General features: G+C 38.3%; 2 protein-coding genes across 3 annotated transcripts in view; one reads left to right on the forward strand and one right to left on the reverse strand.

Annotated features, from left to right (window-relative positions):
* KMT2E (lysine methyltransferase 2E (inactive)) overlaps positions 1 to 13,772 on the reverse strand; it is a 92,487-nt gene extending 78,715 nt beyond the window's left edge. The window contains 1 exon segment of the mRNA XM_079932064.1: positions 1,255 to 13,772. The gene's annotated coding sequence lies outside the window, so the exon portion shown is untranslated.
* Positions 13,773 to 20,568: 6,796 nt separating this feature from the next.
* The window catches only part of LOC307191844 (uncharacterized protein), a 98,923-nt gene continuing 94,834 nt past the window's right edge, over positions 20,569 to 24,657 (forward strand). The window contains exons 1-2 of one of the 2 annotated variants that reach the window (XM_079932082.1): positions 20,569 to 21,164; positions 21,382 to 21,597. In XM_079932082.1, coding sequence (XP_079788208.1) covers positions 20,574 to 21,164; positions 21,382 to 21,597 — 807 coding nt within the window. In that variant the 5' untranslated portion in view covers positions 20,569 to 20,573. Of the gene's footprint in view, positions 21,165 to 21,381; positions 23,016 to 24,657 lie in introns of those variants that run through there. The other variant, XM_079932081.1, reaches the window with a different exon arrangement.

Raw genomic sequence — 24,657 nt, forward strand, 5'->3', positions numbered from 1 at the left:
GGTCAACTCATTTCACTATTCTGGGTTTCAACTATAAATGGAGGCAGGTTAGGCTGATGATCTTACAGTTTAAATTTTACAATCACAAGTACATTAACAGATTAGTCCTGATAATCAAAATGACAGATAAATATCAGATTCTAAAAAGAATAATAGAATGAACTATGTATTTCTCTAACTGGGTTAATGTTAGTATTAGCCAGTGCTCTATAAGCACTTACCTGATACTCAAACGTCCCCAAATAGAGGTTATAATAATAATGATGATAAATACTGCTTACAATGTTTAATCCTCACAATGAGCCTATGGCATAGGTACATTTATTACCCCATTTTACAGATAAGGCAGAGAAGTTAAACTTTTCCAAAGTCCCATAGCTAATAAATAGAAGAATCAAGTTTTGAACCCTAACAGTCTGATTCCAGAACCTACACAGTAGTTTCCCTGAAATTAAAATTTGCCAGATGGTTGGTAAAATAAATAAAATAAAATCCAGAATTTACAGTTAAGGGGGAAAAACTGACAACTGCCTCTCTCAAAAAGAGGACAAATTAAATAACTACATAACTGTTTCACTGCAGAACATATGGACTGCATTCACTCTGGCACACTAAATGAAACAACAGTAACAAAACCTACTTTGCTCCTCCCCGAAACCTAATCTACTTAATAAACCTACATGCATTCCACAGCAATGCATTAAAACACTACAAAGTAAGTAAAGATGCATGGGCTCAAAGTCTAAAATTTGCATTTAAAATATTTCAGGGACAGTGCAAAGCACATACTCAAAGGATAAAAATATTTAAATTCCCTATCATTTTTCAGGAACAAACAGATGCCTTGCTAGTGAATTGAAAGCAACCCAAAAGTTAAGGGAACCAGGCTCCAAATTTGAGATTACTAATGTATACATAAGTATACTCAATTCCTTATATAGAACTATTTGTTAAGCAAAGACCACCTATCTAACCAGTTGAATTTTTTTTTTTTTTTTTTTTTGTGGTACGCGAGCCTGTCACTGTTGTGGCCTCTCCCGCTGGGGAGCAGAGGCTCCAGACGCGCAGGCTCAGCGGCCATGGCTCACGGGCCCAGCCGCTCCGGATCTTCCCGGACCGGGGCAAGAATCCATGTCCCCTGCATCGGCAGGTGGACTCTCAACCACTGCGCCACCAGGGAAGCCCTAACCAGTTGAATTTTAACTTGAGTATCCCTTTGATAACCATTTCATTCCTAGAGATAAAGAATTTCACCAATTCAACTTACACTATAATCTTTTTTTTTTTCTTTTTTTCGGTACTTGGGCCTCTCACTGTTGTGGCCTCTCCCATTGTGGAGCACGGGCTCCGGACGCGCAGGCTCAGCGGCCATGGTTCACGGGCCCAGCTGCTCCGCGGCATGTGGGATCTTCCCAGACCTGGGCACGAACCTGTGTCCCCTGCATCGGCAGGCGGACTCTCAACCACTGCGCCACCAGGGAAGCCCACTATAATCTTTTATAGCAAATAAACTCTCTATTTAAAAAAATCTTTCTTCTGGTAGTCAAGATTAATGTTGATGGACCTACATGAAAAATGGAAACCTATATATGAAATTCAATGTTCAAAACACACAGTTTCTGGCTCTACACGAGAGTTCCACAGTTTCACCATATCATATTTTAGTACAATTCCAACCACTAGTACTAAATTCAATATCAAAATAGCAATGCTTCAGTTCTAACACTCTGCCACCTATTAATAACGGTTACTTATTCTCTTGAAGCCTTAGTTCCTCATCTGTAAATAGGAATAATCATAAAACATACTTCTGAATTGTTTCAAGGAATCTGTGTGCCACTCAGTTAAGTATTAGCTATGATAACCAGATAACATTTCTGGGAATTAAATATTGAGGAAAAGTCCTTAAAAAGATGAGTATTGGACCATATGGTATCACTTATGACATCACTGGAATCTAAAACATGATACAAATGAACTTATTTACAAAACAGAAACAGACTCACAGACATAAAAAACAAATTTATGGTTACCAAAGGGAAAGGGGGCTGGGGAGGAATAAATTAGGAGTTTGGGATTAGCAGACACCAACTACTATATATAAAATAGATAAACAACAAGATCCTACTGTATAGCACAGGGAACTATATTGAATATTCCGTAATAAACTGTAACAGAAAAGAAAAAAAAAGTATTGGAGAACAATTCTCAGCTATTATACTTGTAAAAGTCAAGTAAACTATTAAGAATTTCTGATCTATTCTAGAATCCATTCTTGTCAGTAAAGGAGAAAGGATGCTTCTGTGTTGGACTGCAAATCAGAGAATGTGACAGAAGTAGCTTCACTTAAAAAGGCAACAGCCAGGGACTTCCCTGGCAGTCCATCCACTAAGACTCCACGCTTCCACTGCAGGGGGCCCGGCTTTGATCCCAGGTGGGGGAACTAAGATTCCGCATGCTGTGTGGTATGGCCAAAAAAAGAAGAAGGGAAAAAAAAAAAAAAATAGGCCAACAGCCAAACCTCTTTATTATAAACTCTAAACATACTGTTTCGATTATTTTCTTAAAATAAAAACAAAGTAATGGTTAAAATAACTAGGGCATCAGGCCCTTGAAATCCTTTTTACAGAATTTTTGTCAAAACAAGACTGGCTCTAGTAAGAGTAAATTCTTTAAAGAATAAGCCAATGCCAACCCTCATGATACTACCCAACAAGCACTAAACCACCCCTATACAGTTAAGAATGAAGCATTTTCCCAAATCAGCCAGTATTTGGCATTACTTCACACTGGCTTACCTTGCAACCCAGTTTACCTTATCTTCAGCTCACTAGAGATTTGATATTGTAATCAAAATAAAGTATCAAGAAGTACAACCTTAAAAAAAAAAGAATACAAAGAGTGAGGCTTAGTGTAAATTTTGGTTGATAATGATGTGCCAATGTTGATTCATAGAATTTAACAAATGTACCATAATGATGAGAAATGTTGATGGTGAATATGATATTCTGAACTGTTTGGCATCAAATAATGGGGTACCACTCTAACAGGGTTTGGGGAAGCTATGCTGAACACCAATTCTTCAACCTGTCAAAGTACTGGTACACTCCTCCATTACCACCCCAAAACAACCTTGAATTAAAATAATTAATTTCAATACTAACCAGTTTTTTAATGTACCACGTCATTATTTTAAAACAGTATTCATCATTCCCTAAAGTGTTGGAGGTCACTAACCTCTGGTGTAAAATCTAATAAAATGCAGCCTTTGAAGCAATTCAGTGATTGGTAACTGGTTAGTCTCCGGGTGCAAATGTACAATTTCTGTTTCCTACACACACAAACTATTTTTAGAATGAGTTCAGTCTTTGTTCATACCCGACTATGTAAGTAACAAAAGTGATTTCATTCTAAACAGTTACCTATTCCCACTTTCTACTTGCCATGTGGCCCACGACTATATGTCGTAGAATGTACTGCTTGATACACAAGCACAGAAGAAAAAGAATCTTCAAATTTAAGAATTTCACCTTCCCAATTCCTTAAAATCTTACTTTTATGTACAAAAGTAATGAGTACTGTAAAGCATAACACCACATAACTTCAGTGGGTTCTAAACCTTCCTTTAGTTAAAAAAAAACAAACAAAATTGCTGTCTACATGAGCAATTTTTAAACTGTGCTCCCAACAGTCCTAACAGAGTTGGGAACTGAGATAATAAAAGAAAACAGAGTCAGGGAAGTTAACAAAAGAAAATGAGAGACAATATGTTCTGTAGATTTAAAAGGAAAAGTCTGAAGCTGCATGTTCTATGGGGTAGCTAACTAAGTGAGAAAATAACATTAAGTGGAACACTACTTAGCATTATAAAGGAATGAACTACAGATACATGCAACACCTTGGATGAATCTCAAGGAAACTGTACTGAGTGAAACAAAGCCAATCTCAAAAATGTCACACATACTGTATAATTTCATTTATCTAACATTCTTGAATGACAAATTATAGAAACAGAGAATAGTGTGGTAGTAAGAGTGCAACACCAGGGATCCTTGTGGTGATGGAACTGTTCTGTATCTTAACTGTGGTGGTGGAGATACGAACCTACATATGATAAAAATGAAAAGAACTATATACACACAACACACACACAAGTAAACCTGGGGAAATCTGAACATAATGGGTGAACTGAATCAATGTCAATATTGTGGTCATATTGTGCTACAGTTTTGCAAGATGTTACCACTGAGGGAAACCAGGGAAAAGATACAGAATTTCTCTCTATTTCTTACAATTGCCTCAAAATTAAAACTTTTAAAAGTGACATTAAAATTGTGGCCTTCAAACTTTGACTATTGATAGAAACTTTCCTACAAATAAAATCTTACACAAAAATCTAATCATCTATTTTTATTCTAGGATTTAAAAAACGTTTTAATCTCCTATGCTTTTCCCAGTGATTGCTAGTGTCAACTTTAAATGTTGTGTTAAGGAGGCTACAGCCAGATACAAACGGGAGGTGGCCCCAGTGATTAATGATATTTGCTAATGGGCACAGTAGGCCCATTATTTGCTTTTTTACTTCATTATTTGCTATGTCTGCAGTTAAAGAAGGTGGCAAGGGAATGTCCCTGCCTGAACATCCTCCCACCTACCAGTTAAGTTCCATTAAAAACCTAAGAATTCCTGGAGAATAGTTTGAAAATCATTGGCTAAAAGAAAATACTTACTGACTCAACATGTGACATAAAAACCTTATCGCACTGGTGAATTCTCTTGTCCAAAAGCAAAAAACAAAAACAAACAAACAAAAACACAGTCTTCCAAAAAGTAGTGTTAAAACATTGTAGTTAAAAATCAAACAAAATCAACAATAAAAATCCTGCATTTATCTTTTAGTCACTCAACCTATACAATCAAGCTGGTTCATCCTTGCCTTTTTAGCCTTCAAATAAGTATGTCACCAGGAAAGGGCATACTTTTTGACTGAAACAAACTTGGCAATAATTTTATTCTCTCATTCTTGATTCTAATCTCAAGCAAAATAATGTCCTCACTCTTCAGGATGAACTAAGTATTCCTTCTATCACTATTTTAATCATTTCTTTTAGTCTGAACCTTGAATCCTCTCATTTCCCTATAGAAAAACAATGTGCATCAAATCTAATTAATTAATAGGATTTAAACAAATCTTTCTGATCCTACTGTCTACATTTTCTTACCTCAGACCTAGGCTACCAGAATAAGTTTCTAAGTAGTCTCTTGCCCTATTCTGACTTGACCTTTAAACCAGTGGTTCTCAAACATAGATCCACAAAATGCCACTTTTAATATACCTGGGGTTAGGGGCTGAAAATAACAGATTCATAGGTCTCACCCTAGAGATTCTGATTAAGTACGTCTGGGATGTGGCCTGGATGTCTTAAAAAAAAAAAAAAGAAGAAAGACATTTGCTCCAGTGCTCTATTTTAGAACACTTGCTGAAACACTGAATATACTTCAAAGCCCACTAGTTTCCTAATTTTGCCCTCTTCAAAAAAGCATAATAGCAGGCTTCCCTGGTGGCGCAGTGGTTGAGAGTCCGCCTGACAAAGCAGGGGACACGGGTTCGTGGCCCGGTCCGGGAAGATCCCACATGCCGCTGAGTGGCTGGGCCTGTGAGCCATGGCCGCTGAGCCTGCGTGTCCGGAGCCTGTGCTCCGCAAAGGGAGAGGCCACAACAGTGAGAGGCCCGCGTACTGCAAAAAAAAAAAAAAAAAAAAAAAAAGCATAATAGCTCACAGTAATAACAGATTCCTAATCTTGGCATTATCAGGTTACCCTGTTCCATACTAATATCCCAATATATAAATCCACTGATTATGTCAGTCTTTTTGTGATTGTTGGCATATCCTTGTTCATTCTCCTTCAAGTTTTCAAAAGTCATTTTCCTCTTTTTATATCCATCCCACTCTATAAATAAAAATCTTATTAAACCTTCGAGGATTGTTCAAGTACCAGCACTTCCTTGAAGCCTCAACTTCCCAACTTTGACATCTCTGCCACAAAACTAGCTTTGAGATCTCCAGCAGATCAACCTCCTGAGCACTGTTTCCTTATCTGCAAACAGAAATTTGACTAAATTAACTCAAAAGACTGTTACAGCTATAAGGCCTCTTATACACTAATCTCTTCCCTTCTTAACTTCCCAAAGAATATATTAGTTACATTTTTTTAACCACTGGTTTATATTTTGACACACTTTTTGAAAACAAATGTTAGATATACAGCTTCCACAAATAGATCATCTACTTCACTCTATAGCAAGAACTGAAATATTTATATATTAGCTCTCAAAGCTTGGAACATAGTGGCTAAGATACCACCTAAGTTATTCTCGCTTAAACCACACTTTCTTTAACACATTTAATCCTCTCCTCTCCTTTTAGATGAACGTGAACATACCTTAAAAACAAAACAAAAAAATCTGCCATTAAAGAATGTTAGTGACTGATTTCCTTTTGGAACCTTTTTTTAATTGCTTCCTTCTCCCTTATTACTCTAAAATCTGGTTGTCCTTTAAGGCTCAATCCTCCCCATTATTAGTCTCCACGAATCTTGTATATAACCATTAATTCCTGATTTCCTATTCCTAGCCATCTACAAGATATATATCTATTCAAATACCTGCCATCACTACAAAAATCAAACTGAATCTTTTTCACACATCTTCTTCCATTCCATTTTTTATTAGTACCCTTTTCTCCCAGTGCTCTTTTTAATCGTTCTTTTCTCTAGTCTATTACATTTGCTCACCCAGTCTTCTGTGCCTCCCCAGTGTTTCAGATTCACTCTTCCTCAATTTCTGTGGCCCACACCACGATCTTCATCATCTGAATAATTTCCAACAATCAACAACTCTTCCAGCTTATCACTATCAAGTTCTGAGTACTTTGTCTCCAAACAATGGAAGAAATCTTGAGTGTTAAGCATTTCTCCCCCCAGACTATGGCAACTATTCTTTCAAAATATAATGAATTCAAATTCATTCATTTAACATACTTATTGCGCATATACTATTCCCTAGATACTGTTCTAAGTGCTGGGGAATGAGCAGTGAACAAAATTAAGCTGCCCTTCCTTCTAGAGTAATGAAAACAAAACCAAAAATAAACAAATGGGACCTAATGAAACTTAAAAGCTTTTGCACAGCAAAGGAAACCATAAACAAGGCAAAAAGACAACCCTCAGGATGGGAGAAAATTAAGTTGTCCTTAAGACACCTCAAATGAGCTATGACAATCTAATATAATCAAGGGTATCTTAGAATAGTTTTCTTAAGTAACTGCCTTGGATTAGAAATTTGTGTATTCTCATTACCTTGCCAAGAACTAGTCCTTTTTAAGGATCAGTGGAAAGCTATGATGATTTTCAAATGACTTGAATTAAAATTCTTGATCAGTCACTCTTTAGCTATGTGACCCTCAGTCTCTCTAGGCTTCTCAAGAAAAATGGGTAAAAGATCTACCTGCAGAGTTGCTGTGCAGAGAAAATAAGATATGTAAATACACTGTAGATACTCATTTATGGATGTCAGTGTTGTGCCTCTTAGAATTAAAGCTATGAAGTTTATATTTTCCAATCCAAAGATAATTTAATCAATTCCAGTCAAAATATCGTTGGCTACCAAGGACATACAAATGGTGAAAGAACACGTGAAAGAACAAATGGTTAAAGAATATATCTGTTTAAAATATTTACTTTTGGGCTTCCCTGGTGGCGCAGTGGTTAAGAATCCACCTGCCAATGAAGGGGACATGGGTTCAAGCCCTGGTCCGGGAAGATCCCACGTGCTGCAGAGTAACTAAGCCAATGTGCCACAACTACTGAGCCTGCGTTCTAGAGCCCGCGAGCCACAACTACTGAAGCCCGTGCTCCACAACAAGCGAAGTCACTGCAATGGGAAGCCCACGCACCGCAACAAAGAGTAGCCCCCACTCGGCGCAACTGGAGAAAGTCCATGCGCAGCAACAAAGACACAACACAGCCAAAAAATAAATAAATAATAAATAAATAAATACATTTAAAAATTTACTATCAGATCTTAAGTCTAAAATAAGAGTACTTTAATTTCTAAGTATCTAACAACCTACAAAGTCAGCAAGAGACCAAAATGAATAAAAAAAGGAAAAATACTTTCCATGTTTAAACCGTTTACTTTTATGGAATTTTTCCCAGTCCTTTGATCCCAGGGCTTACAGTATTCAAAGATCAGCTTCCCCCTCTTCATATGTTAATATGAAAACAAAAACCAAAACCTAGAAATGGAGGACTGGTGTATTACTACTAGAGAGTTGAAACTTAGAGAAAAAGTCCATGCATCTTACTCAAAAATGAATTATGGCACTAACAGATCTAAGTCTCTATTAGAAAAGCTTTTAGAGGCATATAATCACTGAGAAATTTTACAATAAAGAAAAAAATAAAATGTCAAGAATGAAGTTGGTAGATACAACGAGTTCTATAGTGGCCAGTATATTTGCTATAAGACAGGCTGCACCCACTTTCACTTTCAAACTTCATTGTAAAGACCTTTATGTGAAGAGATTAAATGAAAAATAATCCACATGTACTGAGCTGACCAGCCACTCTTATAAAAGTCATTTGAACATGAAGAAGGAAGTTGCTGTGTGAAATCAGGGACCGAATTAGAAATACTTTTGCCCGAATCCATAATGAACAACTTACTTCAATCTATAAGAAGCATAAAACTGAAACTTCTTCTAAGTGATAGTTTAGGCTATACCAGCAGAATGTCTTCCGAAATCTCCACCATGACTCTAGATTAAATTTAAATGATAAATATCACAGCTTCTCAGATACTCTCAAAGTAAATACACAACAAAAGAACTTTCGTGTTTTGGCACAACCACACCACATCCATAAAATCTTCCAGTTTTAACACGAAATTAAAAAATCATGCAGTTACTACATTAATGTATAACTAAAAAGTTACTACTAACATAGAGCAACTAGGTTACAACATACCAAACAATTACAGGCTGAAATTTGAAAATGAAACAAACTGATCCCAGGTATATTGGACAACACAATCATCAGCTATTTCCCTTAGGAAATATGTGCAAGATCAGCAAGCCAAAATTAGTAGCTACCATGATGCTTCCACATAGAGGGCATTCAACTATCTGCCACTAAATGAATCTAATATATAATACTATCAGAGTTAGAAAGGTCCTAAAGAAGAGTACAATTTAAATCTCACAAGATAACAAAGGCTATTGGATCTTAACATATCAATGTATCTGTTAAATTCTAGAGACAAATGAAATCTGTCATTTCATCTAGGTAGGGTCATATAAACCCCATTGGACAAACCTGAGTCTAATTTTGAAAGAACATTTTTAAATCTACAAGATACTAAATGAAAAAAGAAAGTTACAGAATGCAGTTAAGATCCATCCTGTTTTGGATTAAACATTGAAATCAGGATTTATATACAAAAAATAGGGACTAGAAGTTTGAGTTCATCAAAGTCAGTCATTTAACATGGAGAATCACAAAAAAATTATATATAAATATATATTATTATAAAGACTGTATTTTTAATTTATAATATCATTCATCAATATTTTGGTGTCAAGCCGAAATATTTTTTGAATATGGCTCCCCTAATTCGTATTCTGGGTTCTCGTTCTTGTAGAAACCATATCTATAATGTATTACCTATGGTTTTTGGTTTTAGATTATTCCAAGGTAAGAAATCACCTAGACACTTGTGCAGCCGTGTGAATGTAGACTTCCTTCTAGATTTTTTCTTATTTTTCCCCATAATCTTTTTTTTTTTTTGCGGTACGCGGGCCTCTCACTGTTGTGGCCTCTCCCGTTGCGGAGCACAGGCTCCGGACGCGCAGGCTCAGCGGCCATGGCTCACGGGCCCAGCCGCTTCGCGACATGTGGGATCTTCCCGGACCGGGGCACGAACCGGTGTCCCCTGCATTGGCAGGCGGACTCTCGACCACTGCGCCACCAGGGAAACCCCCCCATAATCTTTTAGTTGCCTTACCAATACCTAACTTGACAATTTTCTTCAGCAATTAATTTGCCTTTATCAAGTTTTCCAAAGCATTTAACTTAGTTTTCATTTAAACAACTCTCTCTTCACATTCATTTATCTGTGTTTTATGTAATACCTAACTAATATAAACACGAGACAAGTACAATGGGATTAGCCAATTTGGGAACAAACATGACTATTGTGAACATTCAACTCAACTAGTGGCAGCAGCACAGAGTAGTTTATTTACATCATTCAACATGTAATGGGCATCCGTAGTTTTTACAGAAGGAATATTAATCCTGAAGGTTGGTTAAATGAAGGTTAAAGAAGCTTCTACAGCATCTACATAAAACACCAAAAGAAAAATACAGAAATTAGAAACAGTCATCACCTCAGCATAAGAGAGAAGCTAAGGATGGGAGTCAGAGACTCACTTTTTTCCTGAAACAACTATAGCAGCAACAACTTATAGAGCTTACCAAGATTTTATACGTATTAACTCATAGAATTTCAAAACAACTCTATATCAACTATATTCCAATTAATAAAAAAGACTCTATAAGATAGGCTCTATTATTATGTTCATTTTGCAGATCAAGAACCTAAGGCACAGGTAAGTAACTTGCCCAAGGTCACATAGGAGTACAACTTAGTTTGAATGCAGTCAAATTAAAGCAGCGTGGTTCGAGAGTTTCTACTCTTCACCCCTCTGCAATACTGCCTCTAAAGAAGTACTGAGTTCTTTTAATAAGCATATATTAATTACCTTCATAATCTTAACAATTTTAAGGAGTAAATAAGCATGTCCTAATATATCACTCCCCAAGGGTAATTTTTCAGTGGCTCTTCCATAAAAGCCACTCTTTTATCCTGGCATTCAAGACTCACCACAACTTGATCCCAATTGGTACTGCTATAATTCCAATCCAAGACTCTTCTAGAAACCAAGAGATCATCTTGAATTGGGATACAGAAAAGCACAAAATATAGAGTCTGGCACATGACACTGCACAAAGACCAGTATTTCCTCATTTAGAGAATCCAGATGCCTGGCTTCTCAAGAGAAGAGTCAGCATGGTTTCAGCATGGAAAAGTATAAAGCACCAAGCATCAGGATCTAAATTTTAATTCTTGATCAACCATAATCTAATATGATCTTGGGAAAATTATTTAACCTCCCTGGGGCTGAGTCTACCTGTAATATAAAAGAGCTAAAATAGTGTAAAAATCAGCTGAGACTAGTACTCAAATGCAAATTCAAGGCCCCTCCAGATGTGATTATGTAGGTCTGGAATGGGGCCCAAGAATGTTCATTTTAATAAGCACTCCATGTAAATGATACATGTGGTCCCTGGGCCACAATAAGAATATTTAAACAAAAGATCTCACAAGTCAATTATAACTCTAGTTTCTTAACTTTAGTCAATAGGGTGCTACTTTACATGTCCAGATTGGGGGTCTGGGCCTAAAAGAAAATCCTCTAATTCATCATGGGACTTGTTTTTGCACCTTTCCCTCTATACTTTTTTAAAACAACGGGCTAAGATTTGGTAATGCTACAAATTGAACTTTCCTTCTCTTAAGATACAGTTGGATACAGTTGATTCAAATGAGCTTTAAGTCAACAAAGCACCTGTAGAATGCTACAAATCCACTGTATCATCTTGTTAATCCTCACTATTCTCAAATATGATCATCTTAATTTTTCTCAGAAGGGAATTTAAGTTTTACAGAATAAAATCTCCATTCTCTAAGTATTCACAACACTTTTCTTCTACCAGTCCCTCTGAAAATTTCCCAAGAAATTAAATTAATAATTTTCATTCAATATGTTACCCAGGACCTGAATCAGTATAAAATTCAAATTATCATCCAAATTCACTACCAATATTTTGCTATCAATGAAAGGAAATATGCCAAATTGATAAAAGTGTCATCACAATGTAATTAAAGTCTGAATATGTGTTTTGTTTCTTGTCCCTTTCTTGTTCTTCTGAACTTCTTTACAATGAGTATGTATTTCTTTCATTACAAGGTTCCAAAAATCATACACTGCTTTGACCTAAGGGTTATAGATGTTTGATGCTCTGCTGTATTACCAGCTTACCAACCCCTTTTTAAAAAGCATTGACTTGTGTATATGGGAAAAAAGAACCTGTCTCAATGATTTCAGGAAAAAATATTTTAACTTTAAAAAAATTACTTAAAGAATTTTTTTAATGGAAGAAGGGAAATAGCACCACAATTAAAATATGTATTTTTAGCCTTGTGTTAGAAATCAAACTGCTAGCATTAGTAACAAATCATAAACCTAAACAACTGTTAAAGGCTCATTTAGCAATAATTCTAAAAACTGAATGAGGAATTGGAACTACATCATTTAAAAATTTTTTTAACAATCTAAGTACTTAATTTCTGTGTTCTGAATTTCAAATTAGGCTAGATTCAAGAAACTATTTTAAATCCCATTTGTGTGGAAAACCGTGCAGGAATACTATTGATACTATCTAAATTATCTACACTTTTCTTCCTTAAAATTCATTTATTTGTTGTGATTACAAAAGCAACCTATATGCGTTACAGAAAAACCAAAATGGAAAAAGAAACTCCCACAATACCAATTACCCAGAAACAAACCGCTGCTAAAAACCTTGGTAAATGTGCAGTTACCATAGTAAAAACTTATTCAGGTAAGAATCATCAATAGACACTAAATCTAAGAGAGGAAAGTCTCATGAGGAACAGGATATTTACACAATTTCAAAATATCTCCCCACAAATTACTTAATAATGGCAAAATGAGAAACAGTAACTATACAATGGAGAAACTCCTCAATACCTTTACCAAGCAATCAAAACGAACATACTGGTAGTGGGCAAACATCAAGTGCCTCCAGATGAGAGAAAAACACATATTACTTATCTAGTGTTCCAGCCCAAAGTGTAAAATCTGAGTTTAATTATGAAGAAAACTTAGACAAACCCAAATTGAGAGGAACTGAATAAATATCTAGCCTACCAATGTTATGACAAAAGACTGAGGAACTCTCTTTCAGACTACAGGAAACTAAAGAGACCTAAGAACTAAATGCAATCTACGATCCTGGATTAGCTACTGTACCAGAAAAATATACTAATAAAGGGCATAACTGGGACAACCGATGAAAATGGAATATGGACAATAATCTAGAGAAAAGTATTACACGCATGCTATATTTCCTGAATTTAACCACTCTGGTTACCTAAGAAAAGATGCTTGTTCTTAGGAAATGCATACTTAAGTATTAAGGGCTCTAAGAGGGCATGATGTATGCAATATACTCTCAAATGGTTCAGAATTTTTTTTTTATACGTACAGAGAGAACAGTATGTAGTGACAAAATGTTAAAAATCAGGGGATCTGGGTGAAGGATATAAGGCAAGTTTATACCATTCATGAAACTTGTCTGGAAGTTTGAAATTATTACAAAATAAAAAATTAACACCTAAAAAAAACCCGTTTTTTTGGAAACACTGGTCAACATTCATATATATTTATATATATATATATACCATATTTGCATTTTTAAGCTAAAAAATAGGATCATCATTTGATATTAATTATTTAGTTTTAGAGGCCCTCCAAGGTATATCTGAGTATCTGTGGGAAAAAGGCAATTATTTTCAGATGAATTAGAGGTGTTTTTCTTTTGCTCTCCATACAAGGAAACTACTCCCCCCCCACACACACACACACTCATACCTTAAATACTCACCCCACTACCATCTCCTTAACCAGTCACAGCTAATTAGAGGGATCAAGATGGAGAATACTGGTTCTCTGACACCTTGCCAATTCCTGTAAGGCCCAACTGTACTTTTTCAAATAAGTTCTGTGAGATTTCCCTACAGCCTTATAACAAATCTTTTACTTTAGCTACTTGGAGCTGATTTCTGTTCCTTGCATCCAAACAAATCCTAAAACAGTAGGCTTTTGAGAAATAGAAACAAATGGTGCAAGGGAAACAGCAGCTACTCAAATTAGTCTTTTGTCTGTGCCTCAAAAATAGTGTTTAGGTAGGGGTTTAATGCTAAAATGTAATAAAGCTGTGTCAAATTCAACCAATTATGCAGCTTCATTTAAAGAGAAAAGCAAATAATTCCAAACGGAACAATCTTACTTTCTCAAGAAGAATTACGATGTATCAGACCAACCGCAGACCCTACTGCCCGGCCATCAATTTATGGCTACCAAAGTATCTTCCCATCTTGAGACTCCCCTGGTGGGGCGGGGTTAAGAATTCGCCTGCCAAAGAAGGGTACACAGGTTCCATCCCTGGTCCAGGAAGATCCCACATGCTGCGTAGCAACTAAGCCCATTTGCCCCAACTACTGAGCCTGTGCTCTAGAACCCACGAGCCACAACTACTGAACCCACGTACACCTACAGCCCGTGCTCCACAACAAGAGAAGCCACCACAATGAGAAGTGCACACACAGCAATGGAGAGTAGAGAAAGCCCACACATAACAAAGAAGACCCAACGCACCAAAAACAAGTAAATGAATTAATTTTTTAAAAATGTTTAATCATCTTTTGCCACATGATTAAAGATGAAATGGGTTTTCAAATTCCTGAAACTTGTCTTTCTTTAAATGACACACAAAATAAGAGGAATGCAAGAGGTCTCTCTGTAAAATCAAAAATAGAAACTATGACCTCATTATTAGTCTGTGATATAAGAAAAAGTATTAGAAGGGCTTATCTTTCTCACAGATAGTCTCCTGATATGTGAACTTTTGAAAAAACAAACCTGTGTTTTCCGGACAGTATCTTAAGTGATAATGGTTAATTTCCACCACATTCCTCACTTTTTGCCAAAAACCATTTTGACACTAGGCTTTACCTAATTCTTACACCAAACGGTGAGAAAAATGGAAAACATATAGCTCTAAAGTTTAAACTTATTTAGTTTAAATTAATTTATCATGGAAAATTTTGTTAAAGTCTTTAAATAAAAATGTTTTAAGTACTTTTTGAAAATAAAACTCAAAAAAGATTTTAAAAAGTTTTTAATTTTCTGGTCTCAGATAAAATGTTAGATAACATAATTATGTGAACTTGAAATTATCTTATAAATACCACAAACCAAAACTAACTCAATCCCACTGTTATATTACTTAGCTTCTGCCACAGGCTCAGACCTTAAATGGTGCACCCATGTTGGTTATAACACAGGTGTGATTACTCAATATTATCTTTCTCAATAATAAACCTCAGGACCAAGAATGTTTATACGTTTGGATTAACTCTAAACTGCTCGATCATCTAAGAGTTAGCAGAAAATTATCTCTTCTCCAGTTGTATAAAGAAAGCTGTACTTATCATTTTGTATCTCATGTTGACCTGTATATAGGTCCTTCCTTAAACCCAGATTTCACATTTGAGATAGTTTTAAAACGCAAAAATAGGTATTTTAATTTAAAATGATTGACAAGTAATTATTTACTCATTAAATTATAAATTATTTACTCATTAAAAAGCACAATGTCTGTTTTGATGGCATCTTAATGCAACACACCAAAGAAGACATCTGTGACTGACCTGTTGCATGGAAAATGTCCAACGTCCCTAAAAGCTTAAATAGTTTTGATAAATAACCAAATGAGATTTTCAACAAAGGTATAAAATTTACCTAACAATACTAACATGGCTTTCCTACACAATTTAAAATAAAATTTGATTTATGAGCTATCCACAAGAACTGAACTGATATCAAGCAAAAATACATATCAAGTAAAATATAAAACTATCTTCTTGATTCTGATTTAAGTAAAAAGCGTTCCGGTTACCAATGGTTAATAAAAACCTCTCATATTCTTAAAGATACAAGTAAGATCTAATTAACCTAGCCTGAGTCACTACCATTTGATTTTTACTGTGGCACTCATCATAAGTGCTCACAATAACAGAAAACAATTTCTTTTGGTCAACTCCTACCTCTTTACAAAATACTCTTCCTTAAATTGCAATGGCAAGACTGTTACCATTAAATACTGTCTACTTCAAAACTTTAGTGCACTAAAAACAATTTTCAACCACAAATATTGCTCTTCCATATTAAATAAATTTTTAGGTAATACAAAAATATTTTTTCGTTCAATATTAAGGAAAAAGGGTGGGATAGGGAGGGTGGGAGGGAGGGAGACGCAAGAGGGAAGAGATATGGGAACATATGTATATGTATGACTGATTCACTTTGTTATAAAGCAGAAACTAACACATCATTGTAAAGCAATTATACCCCAATGAAGATGTTAAAAAAAAATATTAAGGAAAAAAATGAGGCTACTCCCAACATTATTATAAAAGAGGCAGTAAAAAAGAGATAATAAGCCACTCCAATTTTAAACCCAGCCTACAAACTGAATAACATTTACACAGCAATATCTCAAATAGTATCTGTCTTGTTATTTTGCCAGTCAACACAAAAAATAATTTTATCACAAAGTAAAAATAATTCTATATTCAACATTAAAAAGTAAATCTCACAGAATACATGTATTTAACATTTATTCTCACACGTGACAAGGAACAGTCCCTGATCACCCTGAATATCTGAGATGTAAATGTGTTCACTTAACAAAAGCTTTAAATTGAACAAAAAATTGGGCACCTACTATCTGCTAAGAATGAATCCTTTGGAGATAGAAGCTATTTTATATATTATTAAAATATTTAAAAAAAATAAACATAATGTCTCTTAAGAAGATTCCATACTAATATTCCTTAAGCAGTCTTTTGATAGCTCTTCAAAGTCCTGTTGATTTTATACAATACTTTAAACACACAATGGTAGTATACATTTTAAGTCCCAGTAGTAACTTCCAGAAAAGAAGAGCTGTTAGGATTTATAAAATACATTTTAAAAAATAAAACCATAACCTTCTTTAAGAGTTTGATGCATAAAAATGGGCCATATTATTCTTAGAAATAAGAAACCAATTTAATAAGTTCTAATTTCACTAAGACCACTACAGTATATATTGAGAGGAAGAGTTTCTCCTAACTTATTAATTGGCTTTTTGCCTCACTTCCTCATTTTCAGATTCAAGAAATCCTAGAGCTTACTGCGGTATATATGGTAAAAATTCTCCGGCTGGAAGCAGTGAGGAAAACAGACGAGGCAAAATTGTAGAAGAGTTATCAGAGACCTAAAGACTTCAAGAGAAATGAGAAGTCCTGTAAAAGTTCTAAACTTAAATTGAGATCGAAGGGGTCCTGTAACTTATACTGACAACAAAAGGGAAGCATGATCAAAATGTGGTCTCTAAAATTTGCTCTCCAATTACATTATGATCTTCTACAAATCCACTTAAACAGATAAACAACTAATCCCTCAAATTCAGCTATTCTAAGAACAAAGACCATTTGACTAGTTTTGCCCCAAGGCACCAAATGTTTCAAAACTCTCTGGAAACAAAAATTATGCCTCACCTTTTAATAAATTTGCCTTGACAATCCAAAACATAGATAGTCAATTGGGGTATACATGAATAAAAAGCAAACATTTACAACCATGTTATTTATAAAGTACAATATACAAAAAATAAATAAAAAGCCAGACTCACTTTATAGGAACCAAAAACATATCAATACAAACAAAAAGAAACAAACCACAAAGCAATGAAGCAGGCCAGTATGAAGAAAGCTCGTACGACTGAAGGCAGCTTTTCTTATAATTTCTAACTTGATATTGTTTGTTTGAAGCCAAATAAATCCAAATGCCTTATAAGTCTAGACATGATCAAGGTCAAGATCAACAAAAACGTGTATAAACAGTGTTCCCTCCACTGGCTATATAAATCAAGTTTTCCCAAGAGTATACTAATTACCTACATTAGATAGTAAGTTTAAAGTACCAACCTTCTGAACCACAGATCTTAACCACTTAGTCTATAAAATAAATGTACAATCTTTACACAGCAGTTAGGGATCTGAATTATATGATCAGTCAGAGCATATGACAAATGAGTACTGACCCCGAGTCCCTACACAAACTTTTCCACCACCCACCAACACTTCATCTTATAAAATATTTCAAAGATTCTAAGTAAAGTTGTATGCTCAGTCTTCCATGATAAAACTCCCTAAGCCGGTAACTTCTACTATTATTTTGTAAATTACAAATTTTTCATCAGTCTAATTCATATATGAACTTCATAAATCTCTTATTCCACTGTAAGTATTTTAGAGCAGAATTTACAATGAAATAAGAGAATCATGAAAGGGTGTATCCTCTCCAACCTTTTTAAGTACTACTGGATTGAAAGGCACTCATCTTCCAGTTGCTCCACAATCAGAATGGTCATTAAATGCCATTAATAGCCCACTCTTAGCTCACTGCTTACTTCAGGCCAAAAAAGATCAACTTCCCACTACAGAGATGAATTCTAATCATTCACACTTTAAAAAATAAAGTTAAATGACGTCATTTAATTTTCTGCCCCAATCTGTAAGATTTTGAAAATAGCATAAAATGGATTCAAAACCCTGTTATGATATGGCTTTTATTTAAAGTCTATTAAAACAGACTAAATTCCACATCCCATAATGGGTAAATAAACGGGCATGTTTGGGAAGGAAAAATATCAAGAGCTAGAGCCTTACTTTTTTACTTACATAATTATAACAGAATGCTGTAAGACAACTGTAAGGGAGCAAAGCATGCAGCTCCACTTTATCAAATACACAAGTTACAAAATTCCTCAGGAATGCTTAAATATATGGGAAAAATGGATGCCAAATATAATAGAAGGACAAGCATCTCCACACCCAGTGAAGTAACAGGTTTAGGCTTGTTTGTACAGCTCCCTAAAAATCTGAAAGATTACAAAAACCAAAATTCACAAAATTGGTCAAAAGTTGGATGGGAAACGTTCCACTCTAGACTAAAATGCCTAATCACACAAAATAGGTTGTACTTACACACTTACTAAACATTTTAATTTACTTTGGCTTATTGAATAAAAGACGCTTTGGATTAAACCAAACAAAAACTATTATTTGCCCCTAAATAATTTTTTTTACTATGTAAGAGCACCTGGCCTCACTACTGAAATTTCTATTAAAAACACCTGAGTGTTTTTATTTTTTCAAAAGTGGTGTCATTTTATTTGCCTCTCAGGAAAAAGCCATAAAATTAATCAACTAAGACACAGCATTGTAATTTGCAGTAAAATCAACACATCTCTGTAAACGGTTTGGGGAAGAAAAAAAGCTCAGCCTTTTCATGTAAACATAATAAGCCTGTAATATGCTGCAGACAAACGCACTGCAAGGGGTGTGGAGGACCCGAGCTGATTAGATTACCACAACATCAGCCTGGGGCCGCCATTTTTAGAATCTGTAAAGGACAAAAGAGGGAAATTTCACTTTTTACTGCCCATCTCGGAGATTAAAGGAAAAAATGGACTGTTTTCCAATTAGGTATTGATGTCTCCACCCCAGAGTTGAATGCACCTCACTTAATTCTCTTCAAGGTCTCCAGAACTCCAAACACCTTACGTTATTCACATCTCTAAAAAGGGGGGAAACAGGCAAAACGGGGTTTACTCTATAGCCACTCTAGCGATTTCCCTTTGCCTTGAAACTGCATCGTTCTTAAGACAGAGTCTAGCAAGAACGGATCTCAACGGAGCTAAGGCCGGTGGAAGAGAGCCCTCCGGATTTGTTTTCTCTCTCCCCCTCCCCCGTTTAGCACAGTGAACCGTTTGTTTCTCTTCTGTGTCTGCTGCCACAGTGTTCGTGCCAATCCCTTGGTCAAAATCAGCTTCCCTGAAATGTGCCATATTGTGGCTTCTAAGCCTCCGCTACAGTAAAGGACGGCGATAATGCAAGAGGAGGGGGGGAGGAGACTGAGAAGGCTGGGTACTGGGGTGACCACCTCAGGGGCGGTTTTACCCTCTCCTGGAGAGGATGAAGAGCTGTCTCGTTCTCCCACAAAGGGAGATACCCAGGGCGTTCTTTCCACCCCCTTCGTATTTATGAGAAAATTAAACCTGAGACTGCCAGGCAAGAAATGGAAGCAGCAGAAGAAAATGGGGCCTAGACGGGTTCCCAGCACCTGAACGACATGCGGTAGAGGACAGGGAGAGCTGGCAGCTCCTGGGACCACTTCAACACAAACCCTACTAACAGTCACAAGCCTCCCTCCTCACACAAGCGGCCCTAACCCGCAGCCAGCGAGGAGCGCGCCCCCTCCCTAACTCCCACTCTCAAGGGGGTTTAACTGCCAATTTCCCATTCCCCAACCCTAAAACCCGCCATAATGTTCCCTTTCTAGGGACAGAGAAGATAAAGGATAAATTCGATTCAAACAACCAACGTCTTGCCCCCGCCAAGACACCTGAGAGCCAACGTCGACCCCCCCCGCCGGAAAGATAAAGATGCGAAAGCCCCCTACCCCTGGAAACACACGTCCCTCCACCCCGCAAACCCCATGAACTCCCAAGGAGACGACAGGCACTGACCTGTGATGTTCACACACCAGACACCCGAACCCCGTTATTTGCTCGACCCTCAAGGAGTCTGTCCACACCTCCGCGGTCGGACGACCCCCCGACAGCAGCCACTGCGGACTCAGGACCCGGCTCCACACACCCCCTCCCCAAACAGCAGCGCGCAGCCTCTTCACCAGCAACCGAGGAGTAGGGGAGGGGGCACCGAGAAAGTCAACAGGAACGCAGAGGCGACGGCGAGGCTGCTCAAGAGTGTCTATGCCCCCTCTGTTGCCGCTCCCGAACTCAGGTACCGTCTCGGACTCGGCCCCCTGCGCCCGCTCAGTGTCACTGCCTCTCGCTCTGGGAAAATGGCGGCTGACGGCGGCGGCGGCCGCGGCGGCGGCGGCGGCGGCGGCGGCGGCGGCGGCGGCAAGTGCACGGGGCCCGCCCGCCCCGCTCCGCAGGGGCAGAGGGGGAGGGGACGAAGCTGTCCGCCGCCATTTTGCTTGTGGGCTGCCGCCCGCCGTTCCCTCTCCACCGCGGCTAGAAGACAGCCAACTGGAGGCAGAGCGGTGGACAGAATCTCCGTCTATTTCACAAGAGATGCACTCAACAATTCACCGAAGGTTTGGGAAAGTTTCGGTATTTGATGGGATTGGTTCTTTATCCCCTTTCCCTGAGTAGCCCTCAAGTCTGGATATCGGTGAGCTTGGGCGCGCCACTGCTGGGTGGAAGGATAATGATTGGAGGCCCTGGAAAGACACCCCACCCCATGCACTTTCTCCCACTCCCAAAACCACCTCAGCCCTGGTCTGCCCTTTTCCCTCCCCCTCCTCAGTCTAGCCTCCAGCGCGGGATGAACTCGGTTGGGGTGTCACTCGACGCCCACTAGGGGCTGAGGCGGTTCCAGTGCGCAGGCTCCGAGCACCGGATAAAAGCGGAGCTGGCGAGTCCAGCGCCGTCTCGATGGAGGAGCGAGAAACGGAAGAGGTCGGGGGGAGAAGCAGCAGGAAAAATACAGCCACCGTCAGCGCCGCCTCCCTGCCACCGTGTATCGGGGTAAAAAGCTGCCGTTGCCGTCGGTGCAGTTGCTGTCTGTGCCTCCTACTTTGGCCCCGGGGAAGGATTTCCCCGCCGGCGGGACAATGTGCGGGGAGGGGAGCGGGAACTCCTTTATGCGGCGGTGATTAAACGAGGGAGGGTCAGAGAGACGGTTATCTCGAAGAACAAAGGGGCAAGCCAAAGAATAAAGGGTTTCCCCAGTAAAATAACACGGTGATTGCGGCTCCTGTTTTCGGGGTCTTTCCCCGTAATGGCGGTTTCCGTCTTCTAGCTCCACAGCCTCCCGGAGCGCTTGGTAAGCGGAGTCGGGAGAGGCAGAGGCGGTCCGTGCAGCCAATCAGTGCCCGAGGTGCTCTGTTGGGCGTGTCGTGATTGGCTAGCGGTGACCTCATGCTGCAGCAGCGGGCGGGGCCAGAGCCGTCGGGGGAGGCTGTTGCGGAGAGAGAGCAGTGACGATGGTGTTCATTGCTGCCGCGGCCGGTGTGGAACCCAAGCGGTGGCGAAGGGAATCTCAAGGCTTTTCCTTGACTATTTTCTCCTGTCCCTGCGCGAGGTGAGGGCCCCGGCTCGGCCTCTGCGAAACTTCGGGGTGCTGGCGTGGACGAGGAGACACCAATTTTCCCATGACTTTAGTAACTGCGTCAGGGCAAGATGGCGCTGGGTCTCCTTGGGGCGCGGGGGGAGAGGCACGTCCACCGCCGCCGCAGCGCATGTGACCGGGCTGCATTCCTGTGGGGTTTGGCTCAGACCCAGGTTGGGGCGGGGGAGGGGAAAGGGCTGGGGCGGAGGAGACTGTGGTGCGGTCGGCGTCGGCCGCCTGAAGAGGAAGAGTTGACTGTTGAGGGCGCTTCGCTTCCCCCATACTGCTTATAAGAGCCGCAGCTCTCAGGGAGAAGCCCCCGGAGGGACACTCCTTGGGGGTGTGACGGCTGTTGGTGGAGGGGAAGGTTTGGCGCCGTATTTTCTTACCTGCCTTTCTCCTTGCGAGGTGTATTTACTTAAGGTGGCTGGTCTCTAATGTGGGAATCGGAATCAACCGTGAGTCCCGAAGGGCCACTGGACTGAGTAAAAAGGAGAGTCTAGTTCCTGGGCCACAGCGCCGAGGAGTATCGATTATTTTCTGAGAAAACGTAAAGTTTCTCAGATCCGAATGGCAAAATATTCCCTAAGTTTGGAAACAAGTGTAAAAGGCGTGATAATACCCAGGAACACTTTTAGTTACCTAAAAGAAGAAACCAAGGAGTGTATCATCTGAAATTTGAGGGGCCCTCTTCAAACTTGTCTTTTCCGTCTGTATTTACTTTCTTCCCGTTTCCTCCCTATCTGTATATTCTACAAGAATGTGAAATCTTATCAGTGGATTTGTTTAATTTAGACGTGATTAGTAATACAGAATAAAAGTTGCCAGTGTTGTACATGAAGTCGTAAGGCTGTTTTCAATACTCTTAGTCTTCTGTTTTTCTGTCGCCCTCTTACTGCGGTTTTTAAAAATAAAAGATGAAATTATAATCAGTTTTGGTAAATACTATTAAGATTCCTGCACCAGTATGAAATATTAAAGCGTACCTCTATAAATCACTTTTGTACAAGTATGAATTTTAATTTTAGTATTTGGAACCTTGGTAGGTGAAGATTTCCAGCAGCTCAGAAGTTCTTATGGTCGATATTGGCAAATTGAGTAAGAAAGACTAATTTTGTTTTTGTCTTTTCCCACTTAGCCAAACTAATAGCCATTAACTGAACTAGAGAAGATTTAAAAGGGCTTCTCTCCTTGGGTGGTGTTGAGTGAGAGCTGGGAGTTATTCAACAAAGACTTTTCCACCTAACTCCTGACTTGCTTTTTGACTGAATACCTATATTTGGTGCTTGGAGGAAGTGCTTGTTGGACCTGAAAAGATGAGTTAACCTGGAGTCAAGGTTGCACTATTTCCTTTAGTCTTAGTTGTAGACTTGGTAGTTTGAAAACAGCATTGAATTTTTAATATTTATTTTAAGTACCACAAAGATTTTAAAGTTCAAAACTTTTTTGTGTGTTCTATGAATATAAATTGGGCATTTTACTTATAAGAATTCTTGAATAATTTCAGGGGTCTATTATGTGTAACGACTCCCTTACCCTTATAGCAATTTTCTTACGGCTTAGAAAAGAGGAACTAAATATGAAGTCAGTAGATTTAAAGGCAATTTTCAGAAGGTTTTAACTTCACTGTGCCTTAATAAGGAAGAGAGGCCATATTGCAAGCTAATGGAAACAAATCCTTGTTTTGTTTTGTACTTTTAAGTAGCTTAGGTCCTCATTGTTCCTAATTGCCAAACCCATGAACCTCTTGAGCTCTAATTTTTCTTTACTTTCCTGTGTCATTTAAAATACTACTTGCAGTTACTTCTTGTCTTTGTCTATCTTCTTGCATTATATTAATATGTTCTCCCTAGACAATTTCCTTTGTGCCTGTTCTCTAATGAAACACCCAAATTTTCATCTCAGAGCTGCAGATGCAGTGCTTAGGTTTACCAGGGGCCACAGGCTTCCTGAATTCATAAAAATATTATGCTTGGTACTTTATTCCAAACTGTAAAATCAACAACAACAACAACAAAAAACCCGTCTTTTGATCACCACAGTTTTGAGAAGAGGTAGAGGGTTGATGAGGCTCAGTGGCAGGGTTTCCTCCCCTTTCACAGTGAGATGGGGTGGGGAGGCAGCTGATGGGACAGCCATAGTGCTGCCCCGCGAAAAGGTGGGAAGACAACTGGCCTTAGTATTTTTCAACATCCATATTTCTCACATCTAGCAGACATTTTAACCTACAAACTTCAACAGTATACAAACACCGGTTGTTATCTGGGTTTACAGTTCCTTGATGTATTTGGGGTTTATCAAGTTATGTAGTACTGCTTGCTCTGATACTAGAGGATCCAATAAGTTTTGCCCTTGTATTTTTGTCACTTTTTCTCTTGTCATTTACGTGTCACCGTGCCAGCCACTAGTAGCTACATGTGTTTTATGTATTATAAGGTTGGCATTCCAGTAATAGGGCTTATTAAAATTGTATGTAA

The sequence above is a fragment of the Stenella coeruleoalba genome, assembly GCF_951394435.1.
Source record: "Stenella coeruleoalba genome assembly, chromosome: 9".
Taxonomy (NCBI): Eukaryota; Metazoa; Chordata; class Mammalia; order Artiodactyla; family Delphinidae; genus Stenella; species Stenella coeruleoalba.